General features: G+C 27.2%; 3 protein-coding genes and 1 pseudogene across 4 annotated transcripts in view; 1 reads left to right on the top strand and 3 right to left on the bottom strand.

Annotated features, from left to right (window-relative positions):
- The first annotated feature begins 1426 nt into the window (after positions 1 to 1426).
- LOC112685746 (PEST proteolytic signal-containing nuclear protein-like) lies at positions 1427 to 2532 on the top strand. The gene is made up of 3 exons (XM_025557714.1): positions 1427 to 1469; positions 1552 to 1673; positions 2126 to 2532. The coding sequence occupies exons 1-3, from the start codon at positions 1427 to 1429 to the stop codon at positions 2375 to 2377; spliced, it is 417 nt and encodes a 138-aa protein (XP_025413499.1). The 3' UTR covers positions 2378 to 2532.
- Positions 2533 to 4288: 1756 nt separating this feature from the next.
- On the bottom strand, positions 4289 to 5795 carry LOC112685717 (annotated as a pseudogene).
- A 6822-nt stretch (positions 5796 to 12617) lies between these two features.
- LOC112686052 (40S ribosomal protein S26) lies at positions 12618 to 16657 on the bottom strand. The gene is made up of 4 exons (XM_025558162.1): positions 16549 to 16657; positions 16129 to 16306; positions 15929 to 16062; positions 12618 to 12718 (listed from the first exon to the last, which is right to left on the bottom strand). The coding sequence occupies exons 1-4, from the start codon at positions 16549 to 16551 to the stop codon at positions 12677 to 12679; spliced, it is 357 nt and encodes a 118-aa protein (XP_025413947.1). The 5' UTR covers positions 16552 to 16657; the 3' UTR covers positions 12618 to 12676.
- A 2405-nt stretch (positions 16658 to 19062) lies between these two features.
- The window catches only part of LOC112686117 (ankyrin repeat domain-containing protein 6-like), a 34268-nt gene continuing 28444 nt past the window's right edge, over positions 19063 to 24886 (bottom strand). For both annotated transcript variants that reach the window (XM_025558260.1, XM_025558269.1), the window contains exons 4-9: positions 24468 to 24566; positions 24263 to 24361; positions 23824 to 23946; positions 23414 to 23761; positions 22612 to 22816; positions 19063 to 19323 (exon numbers count right to left, since the gene is read on the bottom strand). In XM_025558260.1, the coding sequence (XP_025414045.1) occupies positions 19223 to 19323; positions 22612 to 22816; positions 23414 to 23761; positions 23824 to 23946; positions 24263 to 24361; positions 24468 to 24566 (975 nt within the window). In that variant the 3' untranslated portion in view covers positions 19063 to 19222. The remainder of the gene's footprint in view (positions 19324 to 22611; positions 22817 to 23413; positions 23762 to 23823; positions 23947 to 24262; positions 24362 to 24467; positions 24567 to 24886) is intronic.

Below are 24886 nucleotides of genomic sequence, written 5' to 3'. Positions count from 1 at the left end.
TTGGCTGAACCATATGGTTACATCAAGGTATACCGTAATATAAGGTTACCTCACTAACCATCAATACCGTGAATTTGATTTTATCCAACTTTTGAGCGTGTGGTTACCGATTTTAATAGTAATAATTTAATATTATATGATAACAGTATTCATTATAACAAAAGGCTCGGAAGGTGTTGCATTTGCATGATTTTATTGGGATATTCAATTTATTGCTAAGTAACCTTAAAATTATTTTCATGACACTATAAAAAACCTATGGGAACATTTTGAAAGAAAATTTTAAATTTCAAATTATTTATTTTATTTTATTTTATCTTATATATTTATACCTAGAAATTGTGTTTAGCTTAGTATAATATACTAACAACATTTTTATTGTTAGGTACGAGTATATTTAATAAAATATCTTTATTTATGAACATTTTTGTGTTAAAAAAAAAAAAAATTAAGTGCATATTTTTGAAGCAAATTTGTATTTTTTAAGCGTATAAGTGCATGCATATTTAGTACTTTTTAAGTGCATTATGTTCTGAGCCCTAATAATAATGTAATACATACTATCTACTATATAATTTAATATTCATCAGTTATTATTTATTGAAACTCATGAAAATATTTCATATAATAAGAAAACAAAGTACAAAGAAAACTAAATAAATTATGAAAAACAAATATATTTTACAAAAGGTTTACATACAATTAAATATTAAGCTAGATATTTATAAACATACATGATACTTTACATTGATTTATAACATGGATATGTTTTTTAGATGGATAACAAGAAGAATTGCGAGAACAGTAAATTACCCTTCTCTAATTCCATTGATTACTAAAATAATACAAGTTAAAGTTTTAACCCGAAAACATATCCAAGATTTAATTTTATACATAATTATATGTTACCATAGTTGTTTAAAATTTGGTCCATTTTTATTGAAAATATACAATTAAAAAAATGTAAAGAATTAAAATTGTTGTTGAAAACAGTATAACCTATTAGTATTTTTCCCGTTTTGAAAATCGGGGGATATTGTATAACTTTTATCAATATAAATTATATAATTGGATTTAGTAATTTTCGATTTTGTCAGTTGGTACTGCTTTTTCAAATTTCGGATCTTATCTTTTCTTAGGCCCTTATCATTTTTCAGACAAGTGCCAATCACTCCTACTGCTGTGCTTGTAGTCACTGATAACAATGTTTGGATTCGGAAAACGTAACATAAACACTACGATTCACGATTGTTAAACCGTTTTGATGATTTTAACACTGTTGAAAATTGGTTCTAACTCGTATTCCGCCTCTTCATTAATACAATTTCCAGAAGAACAATTCATATTTTTTTTTCTTGTGTATTACATTCGTATATGTTAGTGTCATCTATTTTCGATACACAGTAAACATAATTAACTATACATCATGTCAAAACGATTGTCAATTGAAATCGAGAATTCCTCTAAAGGTATGTTGGTTAGAATATTCAGTGATCATAGTTTAAAGAATATTTGCGCCGTAAACACGTGTGTGTTACTGTTGCGTTATAGATAGTGATGACAGCAAAGAAAAACAACAGCCGGACAAAAAGCAAAAATTATCATTTGGAATGATGAAAAAATCTTTTCCAGCCAAAACTGGCATTAAGATAAAGCTTAACTCTCCTGCAACTGTAAGTACCGTACTGTAAATACCTATACCGTAGATACTCATACTGGGTATTAGCTACAAAATATATTTATATACAATTTTGAAATGTGTGTATATTTAAGACATGTTTTTTTTTAAAAAATTTGTGATCCAAATTGTGTACAGTTGTACATGACACATATTGAATGTTTTCCATTTTGAGAGACTAATTGTGATGTATGTGTAGACATTTTAAATAAACTATATTTGGAATTATTATATTATAAAATATTTTATTCCATATTATAGATGCTATTTAGGTTTCCTGATTCAATAATAAGTGACTTAAGTATTAACTCAGTGATAATGTTAATACTTAAAAATTGAATGTATTATATTTTGTGTATACAATAAAAAAATAATAGAAAATGAATCCAAATCTTTCACAATTAGATTTTTTCACAATATTCAAGATATGATGTATTATTGTTATAGAAAGAACCACCTGTTCTACCTAAACCAGCATCCAAATCCGTTGCAGCAGTATTTGGTGATGTTAGTGATGACGAGCCTGAAGAAATGCCCAAAGAAGCAAGAATGCGCATGAGGAATATCGGCAGAGATACACCTACTTCAGCAGGACCTAATTCATTTGGCAAGACCAAACATGGTTTCTGCAACACTGGAAAACTAATGGAAAAAACTCTTAAAGAAGCTACAAATGCATTAATCAATGATAAAAAATAGTTGAATAAATGACATTAATTTTCTTTTCACAATTGTGAATATTGTATTTAAGCCTTTTGCACAAAACTAGTTTTAAGCATTAATTAAGATAACCATGATTATGTGTTTATAAAGAATTATTTTAAGATTTTTTATTACATAGCCCATTCAATTGACATTTTTTTTTTTTTATATTTGATGTATAAAGTATACAAGAAATAAATTTTTTTGTTATTATCATCAAGCAAAACTGTCATGTAAAATTAACTCGTAAGAGTACTCAAATATTCAGTGAAATTATAAATTGTATCAGTTTAATGTGCTATAATTGAACAATTCATAATAAAAGAAATTCAAAATTAAAAAAAAACATTGAAATAACTATTTGGTTTATTTATAAAATAAAAATTTATTGTCAATAACCAATTACCGTAAGAAAATTAAATATTTTGTGTTTTTAATAATCTTAGTTGATCTTAAATCAAAGTTTCATGATTTTGATAGTTAAGTAATTTAAAGACATATAATCATGAACAACTTTACAAAAAAAAAAAGTTTAGTAATTTTATAGAGCTTTTTATACATCAATTACAGGGAAGTAGCATTATTCTATTGAAATTCTGTAATAGAGGAACTTTGCAAATTCAAAATTTTCTATAAATTTGAAAATAATATATATTTTTTGAATAATTCAATCCATCAACTCAATATTTTAAAACAATAAAAACAATTAATATTCAATTAAACCTTTATAAAAATTATGTTGAGTATTAGGGTGGCGCCACACTATTAAAGGCTAGATCAAAAGTGGCCAAATATTAAAGACTTGTGAAATTTTCTAAGTTATCACGATTAACCAAAAAAAAAAAAAAATGTCATTGAACAAAAATATATTTATATACATGCATTTTGCATGTTTAGGAATGCCATCCATCCCGATATATCGTAATTTTTACCGTTATTGAGCTCTCTACCCTAAAAAATGTTACGATTAAAACTAATCATTGCAAATTTTGCTTCATTATTGCATATAAATATGCGTTTGAAAATTAAAAATTACGTTTTTATCTCGCACGACTAAACGTGAGAGTTTTTCGTTAATGACGACCCATATGAATAAAATCGCCTGCTTCGAGAGAGACTATGGAGTCGATTTTACAGTGTCAATTTAATTAGTACATGACTTGCGTAGAGTTCTACAAATATGTTGAAGGGAACAAAGGACTGCTGAAAAAAGCAAAATCTTATGAATAATATGGCTATCCAAGTACTTTGCAATAAATTAAAAATTTATTTTTTAATGTAACTTAAATAAACATATATTTTATCTAAAAGAAGGAATTATCATTTTTATTACAAAATTATTTTTATATTCTCCATCTTACAATTATAAGTACATTCCGACGAGATCCTAGCTAAATACGGCTTTAGGGTTTTAGGAGTCCGTCCCCCTACTTTTCATAAAATAAAAGGATATCAATAGGTATTTGTAATTATAATAATTTATATAATATAATTTAAGTTTTTTAATAAGCATTTAAACCCCTCCTTTGGGTAATTCCTGGCTATACCACTGCGGCCAATTAATATTTTTCAGAATGGCTGAGGTTTAAAAAATGAGGAATTAAGTTAAATTCAATTTAATTTGATACTCATAGGTGAAACATAACAAATACATACAGTTTTAATGGTTTCAGATATTTGTTTGAAAATCAAAATTATTAATAATGTGAAAATAGTATCATATTATAGTTATTATTATAAGTACTTGGTTTAATTATAATTATGAAGCTTAATATTTAATTTAATAAAGGTTATTAAAAAAAAAAAAATAGTTACATGGTTACAGGTACATATATAAAAAAAATAAATATATACAATTTTTATATTTAAAAATTAATGATATTTATAATATTAGGTCAGTATTTTTTTTTTTATAGAAGCAAAGCGATTAATTATATCATCAACTGATGTATTTATTTCACGATGGATATGTAGTACAGCCAAACCGCATAATCGATCTTGTCCCATCTTAGAACGCAACCAAGTTTTTAATCTATAGCAACAGCAATCAATAAAAATAAAGCAGCTTATAAACAAAAACAAAAGCTTAATACAATTAGGGTAATAGTTAATCATTAGTACATCATTAAAAAGTGTATTAAGTTAACATCAATGAAAATCAGTTAAGTTGAAAATTGAGTTAATTATGATAATGTTAGAAACGGATAAAAATTATTACCTTCTTAATGTGGAAAATAATCACTCAGCTGAAGCTACACTAATTGGCAAACATGCAATAATATGTAGGGTTTTTTTAATATTAGGATAAAGAATCTCACTGCATAACTCAAATGAAGTCATAGCATCCAAATTTGATATGTTACTTAATTCTGAAATTTAAAATTATGTTTTTACTATTTATTTAAAGATTACTATTTTAAAGTACATATTGTACTAAATTTTACAAACCTTCATTCTTTTCTCTAATCCACTTAGATTTCCAAAGATTCAGTTCACTCTTAAGCTCTGTTTCATTAATTTCATTATCATCAAAAGTAAAATACTTTATAACTAATTTTAGTAAATTATGTATATCTTCATCATCAGTTTCAACAATATTTCTAGGAACAACCTGAGATAATTTTAACAAGGCTTGACTTTTTTCATTTAAGAACCAACACTTGAGGTCATCTAACACACTATCTAAAAGTGAAATATAAATAGATATTCTGTAATAATCCTCTACAGAATTGGTTGAATAGTTGCATCTTGAATTTTGACGAGATACTATGCGTGGTTTTTTTATATCAATTTCAAGTATATTCATTTCATTTTTACATTCTTCAAATAATGACTTGAATTCATCTGTACTGTTTTGTCTTTTTTTTTCTAAGTTATCTATGACATCATTAATCACTTTGGTTGAGTTACTTATATCTGCATTGATACTTTGTAATATCCTACTTAAAAAAATTGTAACACATAGTAATGAAGCAAGTGAATAAATTGATACCATAAATTCGCAGGTACATAAGGCAGTCAATAATGTTCTTGCCTTTGATGATGAGTAATTTTCTTGCCATGATGATATTGCGGTTAATGCTTCCAAAATATATGGTAATGATGACTTTAAAATTATAATACTAAAATGCCGTTTAACCCATCGTGTTTCACATAAACTTCTGAGGCGTGCTTTCCCTTTTAAAACTGCCAGTAGTACATAATTTCTTTTGGAGGACATGTTGAAAAAAGAAATAACCTCTTTCATTAGGCCTACACTATTTCTGATAGCTTGAACAAATGAAGATTTAGAAATTGACAAATTTAATGAATGGTTCGAACATGGACAATGATCAGCATGAGGCGCATATGTTTGTACTTTTTGAACAGCTTCACGTATAGTAGACGTCATAACTGAACATCCATCCGTTGCCATGCCGACACAATTCATCCAATTTAAATTTAAATCTTTAAGGATAGAAACAATTTGTTTCTCCTAAAATTTCTCCAGACAACTTTGGTTCTAATGCAATAATTATTGTATTTAAATCTAAATTGTCTTCATCGTTCAGGTGTCGATTTGTCTTATCAGAAGAAAACGCATAATCATGGTAATTAATAAAAGTTATAAAATTTTTCTTAACAACTCCCTTATGAACATATCTTAAAATAAGGATCATTTGAGAAGTATGGCTGACATCGGTGGTTTCGTTAAATATTATACTAAAGTACTTATTTTCATTAACTTCATTAATAATTTTTTTAATAATAAAATTCTGACAACATTTAATCAGTTCATTTTGGTGTAATGGGCTGATATATGTTGCTTTAGAATTTTCTGACTTTAAATGTTCATCTAGCACACTATCGCCAGATAAGATTCGATACTTAAAAAGTTCTCGAAAATTCCCTTGGTTAATTGTAGACTCTACAGTAGAAAGTTGTGAATCTTCATTAAATGAAGATAACTAAAAATTTTTTAAAAAGTTTTTCGGAGTCATGGTTTCCCCTAAGTGGGATGTTTTGCCTAGTAAGAAAAATAATTGACTTTATAATTGATTTCAATCTTTGTCGGTTCTCTACAATTTGCTTATGTCTATGGGTGCTAACCATATTGATAATTTCATTTTGTGGGTTTTTATGGTTAAATAAAAAATATTCTGCTGTTGTAATTGCATTTACATGGTACTGATGGCTATTATGAACTGCCTAGTCGCCTATTTTATCCGATATCTTTGCATATTTAGCTAAAGCAACCAATTTTTGTAAAACCACGTTTTATATTTTCCTCCTTTGTTGGCAAAAAACACAATATTTACAATATAAATCATTTTTTTGGGGAGAATACACTAGCCATTTGTACGTTTCAAAATAAGTTCTATTTAAGTATCTCTTTTCTTGTTTACCTTTCTTTATGTGTGTACTAAATGGATATACAAAATTATTCACAGGTATGTTAGAAAGCTCTAATACAGTGGTTCTCAACGGGGGCGATATCGCCCCTCAGTGGGCGGTGAAGTATCACTGGGGGGCTTTGAACTATTTTTGGGTGGTAGGGGGGCGGTGAACTAGTTTTGGGTGGTAGAGGGGCGGCAAAATCAACAAAATGACTACTTTGGCAAAATGTTTATTAAACTCATCGCCAATTAAGGATTTATAGTAATTGTACAATTTTCATAAGTGACAATTTCACTGAAACTTTTATTTTTTGGTTTTTTTTTTAATAAATTGAATAGATAATAATTTTCCATATTTTTTTAGTTATTTCTTAAATAATTGGCCGATGCTTCTCCAATGAATGAACAAAATAAAATAAAATAATTTTAGACATTCACATTTCACAGTATTATTTGTATATTGTATTATATTGTATATTCTACAGTAAACGTTTATTTTTATAATTTCTTGACTGGAGGGAAAATAATATTAATAACTGATAATACATGAAGAGTGAAATGACCGTAGTGAAAAATAATCTCAATAAATACGAACATAATATAACCTAACCTATGCTATTTATAAATAATTAGAAATAAATTGAAAAAAAAAACATTTTTAACCTAGACCAAAAGAACAAAAGACCGAACCGGACTACATCAGTGATATTAAAAATATATTATGATTGAACCAAACCTAACCCATTATATGACTTCCCAGGCCCGAACACATCTAAACCAAGAATATCTCAGCATGTGACCGGACCGGGCTGATCTCTAGTATGTACCTACTCGATAACACCGCACATTAGAGGACAAAACTGAATGTTCATTCTTCTTGGCAACTATCACAGTGAACAATAATTATTATCAGTGAAAAATATAAATGTAATACTATGTTTAGTTAGGTATACAAATAAAATCAAAATGTTATCTTTAGTTGATGACTCCAACAGATATATATATATATATATAATAAATCTAATTATATATATCTGTGATGCCTTCAGACAGACAACGGGACAAGCGCCGATAACGAACTATATATAATATGATATTCCATAAATTCTTGGAATATCAATGGATCATTGATGTTCCATGAATTAAATTGAATATAACTCATATGAAAGTTGTTCAGTATTTAGTTTTTATTAATGTAGAATAATGTAATACTCAATTTTAATTAAGCAAACCAATCTTAAATAAATGAAAAAAATATAAAAATACGAATATGTACAGTATTATTTAAACCTATATATATATATATTTTTTTTTATCGTTACTTTTAAAATGTAATTGGTACAAAATCAAAGTACCATCTAATTTTTTGGTGGGAATATTAAAAAATTTGGTGGGGGGTCGAGACCCCATGGACCCACCTCCTCGCTACGTGCCTGAATTTGGATGATCGAATTACAAACTAGAGCACTTCTTAAATATAATAGTTAAATAAATAGCCAATAGATACCTACCTGAAGTATTTATTAAAAAAAATGAATTTTTATTTTGCACATTTCTTACTGACTTCCAATAACTGTTTTTTCTTTTTTTCTTTTTTTCGAGCAGCTCCTCCTTTTCTTTTTACTGTTTTTATTTTAAATAAAAAATTAAAAACGACTATACAAAAAGTTTTGTATAATTTTTAAAATAAGTAATTATATAGTAGCAGTGCTCGACTTGTGGGAGGACGCAGGGAGACGGAGTACCTCAAATAATTTTCAGAAATGTTTGCGTCCTTCTACTTTAATTACGTTAAAATTATAACGCTTAACAAGTTTTAGGGACGCTTTTTTTTTCAAAGTTAACAGAGTCCCTTTTCTTTAATTTTGCCAAGTCGAGCACTGCATAATAGTTTTCAACTACAACGAACTTAATTCACGATGTAAAGCAAAAAATTCCCGGTCTCCAGCTATTGAGCTATGACGATCCATTAAACAAAAAAAGCTGAAAATTGGTTTCATAGAATAATATTGCTATTAGTTATCAATAGGCTTAGGGACTTTTAGTTCTAAAAAATACACAAATATGCATGCAAATTTGCTTCTAAAATCATTATAATATGCATTTATATGCATTAAAAAAAAAAAAAAAAAATGACCACATAGTACAAAAAATAAAACGTGTCTATCGCATGTAAATGTATCTTTAAACTCCGAAGTAAAACTTTGTAGTCGGCTACTCGTAGACTGTTGTACTTTCGCATTACACAATGTTACAAAATACGTATGACTAGGGACGTTGCGATACTACCGATACCAATAAAGTATCGATACTTTTTTTCCGATACAAGTACTTTTTGTATCGATACCTATGGTTTCGATACTTTACTCATATCGATAAGAAAAATACTGGTATCGAATCATTTACTAACCGCCATATTGGTTCGAAAATCAAAAGTGGTCGAATGGTATCGAACAATAATTCTTTTCTAGTAAAATGGTTTGCGCGCGTGGTAGAGGATTCGTTTATATAAATCAGTCATCACACTATAGTCTATAACATGGGTCACCAAATGGAGGCCCGCTAGCAAATTTTATCCGGCCAGCAGACAAAAAATAAAAACACTATTACGACAACATTCTATGCATTATTATCAGGGCTCGGAAGTTCTAGAAAATGTATATTTTTCTTGGTTCATCCTAGAACATCGAAAGTAAGATACAAATATGTTTCACGTTACTCGGATATTATACACAAAATTTAATTTTGCTACTTTTTTTGCATATTTACGGGTCTTATTCCTATTTTGCTAATTTAGGGTTTAGGCACATGGACCACTTTTGAGCGTTTTTTTGCGGTTGGCGTGTAATTGTGCGGTCGCTGGAACGACCACTTTTGAACCACTTTTATGTGTTCCAGCTGTCGCCGACGTAACCACACTACAGCCACACCACGACCACAAACAATATAATAATATATGACCCAGGGGCGGATCCAGACCGAGATAACGGGGAGATATCTTTCTATACTTACACATATCGGTTCTTTTGTTTCGATATTTTACTCATATCGGTATTTTCATTCGATTCGATACCAAGTAAAAATATCGAAAGAAAAGTACTTACATAATAAAATAAATACATTATTACAATTATAAAAGTATTAAACAATTATTATATTTCATTTATATGTATTTATTAAAGTTGACTAATACTTGGTAATGAACAAGAAACACTATGCTTTTATTAAAATGTAATTAAATTAAATTGTCTATTGAATTTGCAAGCGCTTAACTCTCTTTTAAATCATTAACTCAAAGTGTCTTATAATTTCATCCAATATAGTATATGTAACATGTACGAGAAGACCAATATTGATAATTGTAATTTGTTTTATTTGTGTCATAACCTTGGATATAAAGATATATTTAGATATAATTTCCTTGTATATGTACCTTATGGTTCTACAAGTAAATGTTGTAACCAAATTCAATTTAAAAGTCATACGATGAATAAAAACTGCTTCAGGGTGTAAGTCTCTTATTCTAGATTGAACACTAAAAAATTATATGATTTATAATTTATAAGCAATAATTATTTTTAATTTATATAAATTAATACTCAAGTAAATTCATAACACTTTGGACGCCCTAGGGCACTTGCCCCATTCCCCCCCCCCTTGGGATGGCTATGGTTGAATAAAAATATAAAACTTTACAAAAAACATAAATTTAAATTTTTTTTCTAAAATAATAGTCACGATCGGTCTGTTGGAAGAATTTAAAGTGGAGGGGAACGCAGGGGGACTCAGTTCCTTTAACTCTCACAGCACTTATAAAGTTTTCTCTTTAACATTTCTCTGAAAAGTTCACTGAAACATTGAACCGTTTGTTAAAAATAATAAACACAATAAAGCGGTTGAAAAATTGGCTTTGCAATTTAATTTGTGTTACTGTGAAGGACACTGCAAATGGACCGTTTTTAAGGGGTTCAGTATAGGCAATTATATTAGTACGTTGTAAGTGATCATTAGTGATTAACAGGGCTTTTGAAATATTTACATAAAAACATCTTACCTCAGTTGACTTTATAGGGGAATCAAACATTGCATAACATTCATGAAATTTGCTAACTTCCAACATTATATTAGAGTTGGGATATTTAATAATTTTTTTAACCTATTAAACAATTGTAAATTGTAAAAGTATATACTAAAAAGTAATTTTAAAAGTATGCTGAGTCCTTGCTTCTTGGGCGTCTGACTCTGAACAGATCGTCAAAACGAATAAACATTATTAACACGATATGAAAATAAATCATACCGATACCAACTCGCCTGTGACTTAAATGCGACGTCTATGAAAGTTTTTATAGTGTTGTACGTTTTAGATAAGATAAACCTATAATTTTTTTACGCGAAGCCACCATAGCAGCGCCACCAAAAGATATTAATAATTAAATTAAGGGTTTCACATTTGGTGGCGCCACAAAGTTGGCCGCACCGTTCTAATCTTTTCGAGTGACCAGACATGTTGAACGCGCGACATCATTCATATTATATGGTTTTTAATTTAAAAACGCGTATTCTTTTAATTCGATCAACTGCCAGTGGCGCGTTTTTTGGTGGTTACTGACGTTTTCAAAAATGTCACATTTGATACCTACCTATAACTTTATATGAAAGTAAATTATTTATATAGGTACCATTAATATCTCAATTGTAATGTTAAATACAAATCATTAAACTCACAAGTAACATTTAAATGTAAATGAAGTTCCATGTCATGTCAACATTAAACATTGCATGCAAATTAACTTAGTGAGGTATCCACAAAATTAACTTTTAGATTGTTTTGCTATAGTTTCACCAATACGTAACATATCCGTTACAATGAGAAGTTAAATTTTGAACTCAAAATCTACGTGTCAGCAAGGTCGTGGAGAGAAATCAAGAGTAAAATATAAGACTTGGTAGTTTTAACCAAACCGGGACCCCAAGATTCTAGCACCAACTAGCCACCTCTCGTCGGGCCTGCGAGTTATGCATCAGACGATTTTTAGTCATTTTTGTGATAGAGATTAGCGGCTATTGTAAGACTACCCCAACATTTTGAAACTACTCGAATCTGAAATCGTATAAGGGTCCCTCAAGACTGAGGTATCTCTAATATGGAACGGACAAGAGAGCAATATACAGTTTTCAATGAAGACGATAGATTGAACTCCTTAGATACACGTATTATGAATCCAAGTGTTTTTAATGCTTTACAACATATGTTTTCAGTATGTGTATGGAAGTTGAGATCCGTGTTAAATATGACATCCCAAGTCTTTTTTACTATACACAAGAATTAAACTTGTTACATTTATTATGTGTAATTAATTGACGAGCGATGCCTTAGAAATGACATAGAATGGCATTTTGCAACATTAAATTGCAGCCCAATCTTGTTAAACCACGACACCAGGTTAATAAGATCGTCCTGAAGTGCAATACAGTAAGAGAAATTTTCAATTTTCCGATAAAGTTTTAAGTCGTCGGCAAACAAGTAGCTCACAGTTTTTGACTATTGCCTGAATGCTATTTACATATAGGAAATTTCCAGACACATATTACATAACTTTTACTTAAAACAAAACTTAATAAAATATTTACAGAACTTTGTAAATTTCAATAATTCCATTAATAATCATAATAGTGAAGAAGTACCAATCGTTAGATACTAAAATATATTGACCTATTTTTTTAATTAACTTAATATACTAATATACTTTTAAATAAGTAATGATTTACCAAATTAAAATTTGCTGTGACTATTTAAATATTAACCTAACACATTTAAAGAAAAAACAACAATTTCATTATTTTTCAGAAATAAAATGTATTTTTATATCTTAAGTAAAGGTATAATATAATTTTATAACTCCAAATACATCAGGAATTACGTTTTCCTTTGAGGTTGTCCTCCTTGACGATTGTTGTCCTAAAACACAAAATAAAATTTGATTAATAATTGATAGCAAACATGAACTTAAATTTTTTAAATACTTGATGAATATTTCACCTATTGTATTTTTAAATATATTCCTATTGGGTACTAAAATTACTAAAAATAACTACAATAATAAATTACCAATCATTTATAAAAACTATCACACACAAAATAATAAGATGTTAACTAACCACCCTATTTTTATCAGAACCAAGAATAATGTCCAACTATAAATTAAATAACACTATTCATGTTTTTAAATTTGAAACACTCATCTCAATGTCATTGCAACTATGGTATCTTATTATATGTGATATTTGAATGCAAATATATTAAATATTATCATAATTACAATGTACTAATAATGAAGTAAAGCTAATAATTTTCTAATTTGTTAAAATATAATTCGATTGGTATTCATATAGTACTGAATATATTTATGACCTATACTGAAAAATATTAAGAATAAAAAATATAATTATATTTTTACTGATCATTAAGATAATTACAAATAACTACAAAAACAAATACTTATATACATGAATAGAAAATTAAGTATTAAAATTAGGAAAGAAGCCCCACTCTTCAAATTTAATGTCGTTTAGTCATAATATTAAATGTGAATGAAAAACAAAATTTTTTTCTCTACTATTTCTAAACTCGAAAAGCCTTAACAATTAGTCTATAGCCGTGGTTCTCAACCGGTATGTCGTGACATACTAGTGTCACGTATTACTTTAGAGTGTATCGCCAAAATATTATTAATTAAAATTATAAGCTTTCAAAGTATGAACGTATATTACTACGGGATTATGATGAAATAATAAAAGCCGCATATAAAAAAAAATTAAAATTATATTCTTATTAATTCTTATTTTTTTGAAATATCATCAAATATAACGTTAAAATCTAAATTTTGTATGTCTCAAAATGATTCATTTCAAATTTCTCTGTAAAATCAATACACAAGAATAATAAGAATTGAAAATGAAAATTGAAATTTCTTTTCAACATCATACATGTCTGAATCAGCATATTCGATATTGGAAATAATAAAAAGCAAAAAAGATATCGAGAGTAAATTACGCGAAAGTTTGTAAACCATTTGCCCACGAATCGAAGATCTATGCAGGCCTGCATATTTATGAACTAATACTGTTTCTCATAAAACTTTCTTTGAACTTTTTAAATTTTAATCAAGTAAATTAAGACTTATTTTTTTTAAGTTTTAAATTTTTAAATAAAATTTCCAATAATAATAAAATCCATTAAATGTTTTAAGTGTGTCGCCATTTTTATACATTTAAATTAGGATGTCGTCATACAAAAAAGATTGAGAACCACTGGTCTATAGAATCTATGTAGAATAAATCTACAACTTTAAATTTGCTATTGCAACAAAATTCTTATTTGCAAAATTAGATTAACCAAAAATGTTAGACCAAGAATATATCTTAATTAACAGGTAGAGCAATAAATAAATAAAATCATAGCAGTTTATAGTATTTGGATTTATAACTGATAAAATTAAACATATAATTTAATAATAATATTAAATAAATATTTGAACTAGCTTGCATAAGCCAGTTAAGTACTCTAGAAAATCTTGAAGAACAATAAAAATTTTTGGAATTAATGGCTGAAATCTTACTATAGCCACCTATTGGATTGATTGTCTAAAATGTACAGCTGAAAGTTAAAGTCATCATAGTCCATCATAACCATCATGGCTCATATTGAAATATGGGCCATTATAGCAAATTAAGGGTAAGAAGAAAAATTTGTCTAAGGACCAAGGTAACCCAACCCAACTCTTAATTGAATGACTTATAATAATTGAATAGAAGTAGAAATATAATTAATTATTAGGGGATGAAATAAATAAATTACTAGTACCTTTATTAATATTAAATGTTGTACAATAGATTCTCGTTATGTGGAATCTCAAGGGGAACAGAAAAAAGTTCGAGATATTGAAAACTTCGGGATATCGAGTTTTATTAAAATTTTCTAGATTTTCTAGTTTTCTATTCAAATTTAAAAGCCACTCACTAAATAATAACAAAGTCACCCAAGCCTTTTTATTTCACCTATAGTCAACTGATAAAGATTTAATTTCTTTAAAACACCTAGGCTTCTTTGCTTTACCAATGATAAATAATTTTAGTTTTTCAGTTCCAGACATATTTGCTTTTACCATATTTGTAATAATGCGCTCTTTGCCATATTTTCTACCCAAAAATTCTTTATCTCTAACATTAATGTTTTATTTGGTAAGCATTTGAAACATAAGCCCATTTCATCGACATTAAAAATATCATAAGAAAAATAACATGCTAAGAAGTCAGGAAGATTTTTAATCCAATCTGAATAATGTGTGTTTACTGAAGCTTTATATCCACAAACAGTTCGAAAATCTACAACATACTTTAATGTCTTTTTTCCAATTTGTAAGCCATCCACTACGAACTTTAAAATTAGTGTGTCCTAGTTATTGTGCATATTCGTCTGCTTTTTCAAGTAAAATTGTTCTATTTAATGATATGTTTTCATCTCGACACTGAGTAAACCATTTTAGCAAACATTTATCAATTTCCAAATAAGGAGATATCCTTATTTTTTTTATACTTTCACAATTGAACTTAATTATTTTCTCTTTCTGTTTAATAATTGACAATAATGTATTTGGTGGAATTTTGATTTCATTTTTACATGTGATTTTACATTTTTTACAGTCACCTTTTTCAACCAACTGTATTCAACAAACTTTGTCCGAAATTAAAAAAAACTTTTAATTTACACTTATTTTCTATTTCACTACAAATGAACAAACGAACTTTGAAAGATCACAAACATGACTACTAATTCGCTTAATCACAATCGCTATACTGCAAAATGTATGCAATGTACTGCACTAACGTATTACACAATTTCTGTTATAAACCGTAATAGAAATATTATTTATGAACTCGAGATAACGAAAAACGATTAATTTTATAGTAAGTTATTAAGAGAAAAACACTATTATATGTAATACTAGTTTCAAGGGAAATTCAAAGTAGTTTGAGATAACAAAAAATTCAAGATAGCAATGTTCGACATATTAAGAATTTACTGTATAAGAATTTAACAGATAAACATTAAGTTTAAATAGAAGCTAAGAAAGTTAATACATAAATAGTAATATTAACAAGTTCATACCCCACGTGGGAAGTTACGGCTTGGTGGTGTTCTAATGCGTCGATCAGCCTTGGATCTGTTTCTGACCACTTTGGAATGGATGGCACAAGAAACACAGTAGTGCAATTTTGCATACAATTTTGGTAATTGGTATGCTATAGACAAAATATTTATTAATGATAGTTGAGTAATTTTAATATACCTATATAAGTTATACATACAAGTATATACACTGGCATCAGTTATATCACGAACAGCGGCAGCTTCAACAATGTTACGAATAACAAACTTCTTAATAGCCTTGTCTTTAGGCACACAGCGAGCACAGTTGGTACAACGTACAGGCTTAACATGTCCACGGCCGTGTTTAGACCGTCCTCCATTACGGCGCTTGCGAGTCTTGAATTAACAATAATTAAATAAAATTAACTAGATATACTGAAGTAGAACTCATTAAGAGAAATTAAATAAAAATATTTCGGAGCTATATAATGCTCTAAAATTGCAATTGATGGTACTCTATTAAATACAACACATGGGCATTTTTCTTTTTTTAAATTTATGAATCTCATGTTTATTAAACGCATTATAAATTCATAGTAAAAAAGTATTAATACTAACATGAATTCTATTTTACTTACCATTTTGACGTATAAAGAAGACGAAAAACTTCAAAAGAAATGAACGTAACTACACATTAAAGGACATGAAATCAAATGGACGACATAACCTCATATAATATTGTTCGAATATTTAGTAGAGTGGTGATATCATGGAAGAAAAAGTATGTAATTTACTTTTTCAGATATTCAAAAATATTGTAAAATTAAAAATTTGTCTAAAAACGTGTTCGTTAGTAATAACATAATATTTTTTTAATATTATTTAATGTGATTTGAAATGTATTTTTAAGGTGAAATGAAAAAAAATCATATTTGTCCTTTTGTATTGAACAAAAAATAAACATTGACCGAGAAATATATATGAGATTTCTTTAACAATTTAATAGTTCTACATTTACGTTTCTTATGCCCACCAAGTTCTCTAGTATACTAGAACCGTATAATTTTTTTAGACAATCATTGATAATTATAATATAATATTTAATTTCATTATATTAATTGGTCACATCAGTAATAAAACATATTGGCGCGAAAATTATTTAAAATGTTGCACGTTTGTACCATAATTCATCTATTCTGTATTCATATGCTGTACTGTTTGTAATACCATTGATAATTTATATTTATCATAAAATAAATAATTAATAGCAGTATTATCATTAACTAATATATTCTATGGTGGACTGATAGCATAAGTCACAAAGGCATAACATGCACTACTGCTGAACTTTATTATTATACAGTATTTATATTATAATTTTTGTGAAATCTACTGGAAACTATTTTATATTGTATTATTAAAAACCAAATGCACATTTTACAGATTTTAAGGAATATAATTTTATTAAAACCTTAATGTTGATCATCAGCAGTATATTTGCAAGTATATTATAGCTTCTAATAACGCTACATGTATACTGTTGACCAATGACCAAAAGATAAAATAAGAGGAACTGCAACTTCTAAGCTTAAAAAAAGTTTGCATGTTTTAAAATAATTGTACATAAATTATATTACCAAAGTTTAAAGTTGTATGCATCCTAATCCTTTGACTTTAAGGTTCCTTAATGTTATATTTTATAAACTGAAAACAATGAACAATAGTTATAAAAATCAGATTGATTAAATAAATGATAAAATAAATCTTGACATAAGATTATAAATAGCCAATATTTTTAATAAAATATCTACAATTTTTTTTAAAAAATAATTAAAAATGATAAATATCAAATGAAATTCTGTATACTATTTACATGAAAACATCTAATTTAACATATTTAAGAAAATCACATTTTGTCAATTTATATGGGCATGGTATATTTGCTTCAAAAATAATTGTCTTATTTGATGATAATAACTTATTGAAAAAAAAAAATTATTTATCCATTTATCATATTTAAGCTTAATTTAATAGTTATATGCTTTATGCATACATTTTTCTGTTAGATACAATAGACCTTGATATTTTAAAAAAAATATACAATGCAAATTACTTAAAAATTAGGTTTAGCATAATAATTACCTATATTCCCAATGGAGAGGCACATAAGTTATAATTAGCTTACAAATTTCTTATTTTACCTATTTAAAAATAATAATTACAACATTAAAAAAAGACTGGTAAAAACAATATACTAGGTACTAAAGAGTGTAACACCTTTATTTTATTACTATTACTTTCATTATTATGTGTTTCTTTATAATTTATAGTTGGAAGTATTATTTTATCAAAGTGTATAGGCGTAACTTGGAAATTTATTAGAGAAGGGGGGCAAAAATATAATTACATATCTAATGAAAAGGATATCCACGGCTAAATGCCATTTTACTCCATACATATTATAAAAATTCATTTTCTAACATTATGTTAGATAAGCGAAAATTAAAAATTATGATTTAATAAAAAAATATTTATAGTAATAGGTATAACCAGTTGTTTTGTATTTATTTTAAAACAAGGTATGTTAAATATTAGAGGGGGCACTACCCCTACTAATTTATTCTAAGGGACAATTATCCCCCATTGTCCCCCCCCCAGTTTATGCCTATGTCACAGTTTATATAAAAATTATATAAAAGACAGATGTATCAATTGTTGGAAATGTTATTTAGTTGGTAGGTATAATAAAAAATAAAACAATTTCAGCAAAAGTAATTAAAACTAACAGATCAACTAACTTATCAACAAAGTTATAATTAGTCATGTTCGACATACATACTTCTAGTCTTTCATGTCTTAAATTTGAAATTTTTTTAAAAAAAAATTAGTGAATGGAATATGGTTTAATATTTTTTTAATGGGAAAATATAGTGGTTTTTATAGAAAATCAGGAATTTAGATCATCATTTTAGTTAATAGTAATATTGTTATAATCAGGGCTTGGATTTATAGCACTTAAAATCATTAAAATAAGCACTTAAAAAAAGTGCTTATAAACATCATTATAAGCACTAAAATAAGCATTTAAAATATTTAAAATCAAGCAAAAATATTTATTAAAAAAAAAAAAAAACAAAATTTATAGTAAATGAATAATTTTATTAACATCTCACATACATAAATAATAAATTAACAAAATAAAATGTATAGGTATTGCACAGTTCCAAATATACAGGTACAAAAATGTAAATAATTTCTTATGTAATAACTTTTATAAATGAATAGTTTATGGATAACTTTGGCACATTTTTGTCAAACGATACTTTCCATGTTGTTATTGTCCGGTAATACACTTAATGATTTTGGCATTTTACTACTATCTATGACAGGTTCTGAACTATTTTCCATTAGATCTAAAAACAAAAAAAATTATTTAAATACAATTTATTTTAAATTTAAAGTAATATAATTAAAATTAGAAAAAAAAAATTAAAAATATAAATATTAGAAAGTAGAATATTGTTACCATAAATTTGTATTAGGTACATAATATATTACATACAAAATACAAATATTTGTTGAAATTTATCAACATTATTGAAAAGTTGAATTTATAAATTAATCACTACAGGATATAAATCTACAATGAAGCATAAAAAAGATTTATTGCCAAAACTTGGTGATCATCAATAAGAAAAATGTTAAGACGTTAATGTTTTATAACTCGTAGAATTTATTTTTAAAAAGTACGATTTAGGTATTACATTATTGTTATTCAATAATCAATATTATTAAAATATATTTAATAAATTAATTTTTCACATGATACAATTGCATGAATTATTCAATGGTTATACATACACAGTGTTGTATTTAGACAATTTGTGTCCCAGGGCAAAAACAAGTTGGCACCCCTTAAAGGGGCTAACACATAGGGAGATAGATCCCCCACGAGCTCTTTAGATTTTGAACTAAGCAAAGAATCTATTGGTTTTACAATGATGTGAGTTCTTTTATCAAAAATATATAGTTTTATAATTTAGTAAACATCACCCCCTTCCCAAAAGAAAAAACTGAATATATTCTAGGAATTCCATATATTCTGTATTTTATTCCTTAAATTTTAATTTAATTTTTCAATTTTAATCGAGAATGTCTACATCAAGTAGGTAATTGTAATGTGTCAACAAAATATATTAATAATCTTTATTAAAAAAAATTCCTAATATTAATTTTTTTTTCATTAGTAATATTTAAAATTATGTATAGATTCAATGTTACTTAGTATTATAATATATTTATTAAAATTTTGATTTATTATTAATTAGTATATGTTAGGATACTGAATTTCTAATTATTTGTTTTACTGTAGATATTCATTTGAAGAATTAAACATGGCTTTTAATATATTTAAATAATAAGTATACATTAGAACTTATAACGTAAAAATAAATAATTGATTAAATAATAACTTTTTATTTGAAGAACTATTCCTTACCCCCACTCCCATTAGGCTGCAATACGATTGCGCAATTTTTCCCTTTTTGACCCGACTAATTACACCACGATTGCGCAAAAAATTTACAACACGATTGCGCTCCGATCCCTTTTTACTTGATAAAATCACAACACCATTGCGTATTAAATAATAGTATGTGAATATACTATGTATAATAATTTATGTATAACATAAAATAATGTATAAAATACATACTTTCTACATATAATTTTCATATATATGCACTCTCAAACTTATTACCTATTATTCACAATTTTCTATCCCAATTATTACAGGCTTAGGACTGTCAACAAATTATTATCGTTGGCTTGGTTAAAAATTGTTTATTTATTAATTACATGTATGCTAAATGTATATACTGACGTGGTCAATAGTCGACATTTTTTTTATTAAAAATTGTTTTTTTTCTTAACTGATAATCATTAGTCGATATTATTATTACAACTATCATTAACTCAATCAACTTTTCATTTCGATTTTGAAAAAGTGCATTTTGTGAATAAATAGTTTGAGTGCATGTATATGCAAATTATAGAAAATATGTATTGTATACATTATTTTATGTTGTACATAACTATTATACATAGTTTATACATATCATTTGGTGCGCAATCATAGGCGTGCGCACGGGTTATGCAGGGTATGCCGCTGCATAGTCTGCGGCTTCATGCGAGGGGCCCATATTTATTATTAAGTTAAGAAACTTTAAATTTAATTACCACCACAGGAAATTTAAATCAATTAAAGCTTGATAGTAATGATATTTCAATGTTGAAGGAAAAATTTAATTTGAATACTACATTTGAGTCTAAAATTAAGCTCATTACAAATATGTCTGATAGAACTTCTATTAGAGGGTCATCAAATAAAACAATTTTAGTATGGCTGAATTGGTTATCAGAAAACGACTGGAAAACAATATTTTCAAACTTCAATAAAGCTTTAACACAATTTGCAACAATACCTGTGACAAGCTGCTCGTGTGAGAGGGACTTTTCCAAATTGTCTATTGTGAAGTCTAAACTTAGAAACACTATGTTACAAGAACATATTGATTCACTGATGTTAATATTTATCGAACAAAAGATGGCATCAGAAATCAATATTGAAGATGTAATAGATGAATTCAAAGCATGTGTGCCGATAAAAAGAAGACTTGAACTTTAGATTTTAAGAACTCTCCATAAAATAACAACATTATAAATATGTTAAAATTATTCAAAAGCATTCAATATAGTACATACTTGATCTTAAATAAATAATACATTTTTTTTTTAATAAATATAAATCAAATTTCAAACTACTTATTTCTACAGTGCATTGTTTAATATTCTACTGTAAAACTATGTGTGATTTTAGATTCTAAGGGAAGTAAAGAAGCTAAGTAGTATATATGCAAAAACTTAGATTGTGACTTGAATCTTATATGCGTTAAAAGAAAATGCAAATAAATTAAGGGCAGATTAGAAAATTTATTTGTGAGGGGCCCTATATTTCTTATTGCATAACCTGCGAATAAAGTCTGCGCACGCCTATGTGCGCAATTGTGTTGTGATTCTATCAAGTAAAAAGGGATCAATTGTGGTGTAATTAGTCGGGTCAAAAAAGGAAAAATTGCGCAATCGTGTTGCACTGCTCCCATTGTTGCCGCATATGTAAATATAGTAAATATTATATTTATGATTTATAATGTCCCGCATTTAAAAAAAAAAAAAAAAAATCAGAAATCTATAGCGTAGGCTTCACTTACCTTGCTTATACATATACATATATGTAAATATGTATATATATTTATTAAATTACATTACACCCATTATTTACCATAGAAAATTTGTTGTTTTATATATTTTGGTAGTTCATTGATTATATTATTATAATAAAAATATCGTAAACCAATTTCAATTTTAAAAGTTTTAATAATTCATAATATTAATAGATAATGTGATCAGTTGAGACAAATTTTATTGCGTTTATCAAATCGTTTTGGGACATTCTGTAAATTAAATTTAGATAAGTAGCTTCTGTACCTTGTTAGTAATTCTTATATAGCAGTGATAATTTAACTCTGTCTATAATAGCCCCTCCCGAAAGTATTTTCTTTATACGCCACTGAGGTAGCTATTCATTTTAGTAATAAATAAAGTGATTTTTATAACAGTAATTTTACAAAAATCACACTTACTAGATAATGAAGGCGACGGGCCTTGCGAGTTGCTAAACATTTTGGTACTGTAACCAGAATCATTACACGGTATATCATCATGACGCCGAGCTGTCAGATAATCCAGTCGCCATCGCAAGTTTGGGTCCATGACCGTAGTATCAATAGCACATTCAGTTCGAAACCGGTTCTCCAACTCGCTGTCGTCGCTCACCTCTTCGGTCACCTGCATAAAATAAGTTCAAACAGTGTTTATACATGTTTTTAACAACAAGTTCATCAGGAGTTTCGATCAGCGAATATCGATTATATGTAGACACGGTAATTTGTCATCTTGAAATTGAACGGTTCTTTTTCATGCGTCTGATATATTTAAATAACTAACTATAACATTATATATATTGTTTGAACCGTTTAATCAAACACAAACCAGTTTGTATAAAATGGTAAAATAAAATGTAATTCTTCGATTCGTTAATTGATAAACAAAAATTAAGATTATATAAAAAAAAAAAAATGGGTAACTAAGGGATAAAATACAAAAACTTTGCACACTTTTACATCAGATCTTCAAATAAAATAAAAACCTGTTTTTTATTCTGACTGCAAACATCAAATTTGAATTCAAACTTCATTGAAACAATTGATAAAAAATACTGTTTTTCATTATCGTATCATATTGAACAAAACAAAAATAATTTTAAACCGAAGAAATTATAAGAAATAAAATAAATTTTCAATATAGTGCAAGTAAATTTTGATATCATTTTCTGTTATTATAAATTATAAATGATAAAGCAAACTTAATTATTTCTTTTTATACCTGTTGAAGCTTTTCATTTGATCGTTTTAGTTGTTTTTCTACAGAACATAATCTTCGGTTGATATTGTCTTCGGTTCGACAAATTTGCCGTTTTAATTTTTTTGTATTATGATCTAATCGAGCTTCTAATTCTTTGAAAAACGGTGCACAATAACAAGTGTAACCCACGCCAATTGGTCCTTTTCTAATGTTTCCAGCCAAATCAAGATAGTATTGTTCACCTGCGTGCAGTGGATCTTCAGGCAAAGAGTTCAATTTTGGTTTTGGGAACTCTTTGGTATCCGGGAAATAATGACAACCATATGGAGACCATTGTTTTTTAATACTTGTATCGATTCGCTTTTTACTCTAAATTGTTTTATTCAATTATTAAAGTTAGTATTTAATAATTTAATTAATAATCTACATACTTCTTTTGAATCTTTTTTTATTTTAGAACTGCTACTTTTTTTTTTGTACATTGGATCCTTTAAAATTTCTAAAATATCAGTCAAATTTTTGCGTTCTGCTATGTCACTGGCCGTTTCATTTTGCTAGAACCAAATAAAGAGATAAAATATTAAGATAATATTTAAAAAGCATATTGGATAAAAATCTCATAATGTAAATGTAAGTAAAATAATAATAACACAAATAAATTAGTCTCGAGGATTTACTTTATTTAGTTATTAATAACAATTTTTTGTATTTTTAAATATTTATTTATAATTTTTAATCATAATAGTATTTTTCTATTTTACAACATAAATTGAGTTGTGTTTTTTAAATGTTTCGTTACATTTGGATATTTCACACGAATGGACTAAATAAAAATAACATAAAATATATAAAAAAAAATTATTAAATTACCTTATTTTTTAATGCAGTATCACATTTTGCTTGTAAAATAATTTTAGTTAATTTCTTCCTGGCCATAGCTGCGGCAATATGTAGAACCGTATCACCATTCTGTCCCACAAAATGTTAAATCAAAATGTTAGTTTGAGAGCTCATATTTTAAATAGGTATTCTTTAAATTTCATAGGTGTTTGAAGAAAACAAATATAATACTAACTTTATTTTGTTCAGAAACTTTTGCTTTAGCACTTATTAGTATTCTTAGTACTCCAGCATGTCCATACCGGGCACTAGTGTGAAGAGGAGTGTCACCATACTGAAACATTGTAAAATATCAAAATAGCAAAAACATTAATTCAATTTTATTATTGCTATTTAATTTATATATATTGTCTTATATATTGGTTTAAATATAAATTATGTATCAATAAAATCATAACACATAATATATCTAATAACAGTGCTTGAATTGTGCAGGGGGAGGGTGCGCAGGAGGACGGTGCTCCCCTACTATTTTTTTTTCTTTTTTGCATACCCCAACTATATTTTTTTACTGGGACGGAGGATGCCCCAAATTTAAGCCCGTAACATTTTTTATTCAAATTTTAAATAAAATTGTTATCAACGATACAATGA

Source organism: Sipha flava, unplaced genomic scaffold (genome assembly GCF_003268045.1).
Source record: "Sipha flava isolate LNK unplaced genomic scaffold, YSA_version1 107_pilon_pilon, whole genome shotgun sequence".
NCBI lineage: Eukaryota > Metazoa > Arthropoda > Insecta > Hemiptera > Aphididae > Sipha > Sipha flava.
Note: the sequence above shows the minus strand (reverse complement) of the source record. Positions and strands in the feature narration are given on the sequence as shown.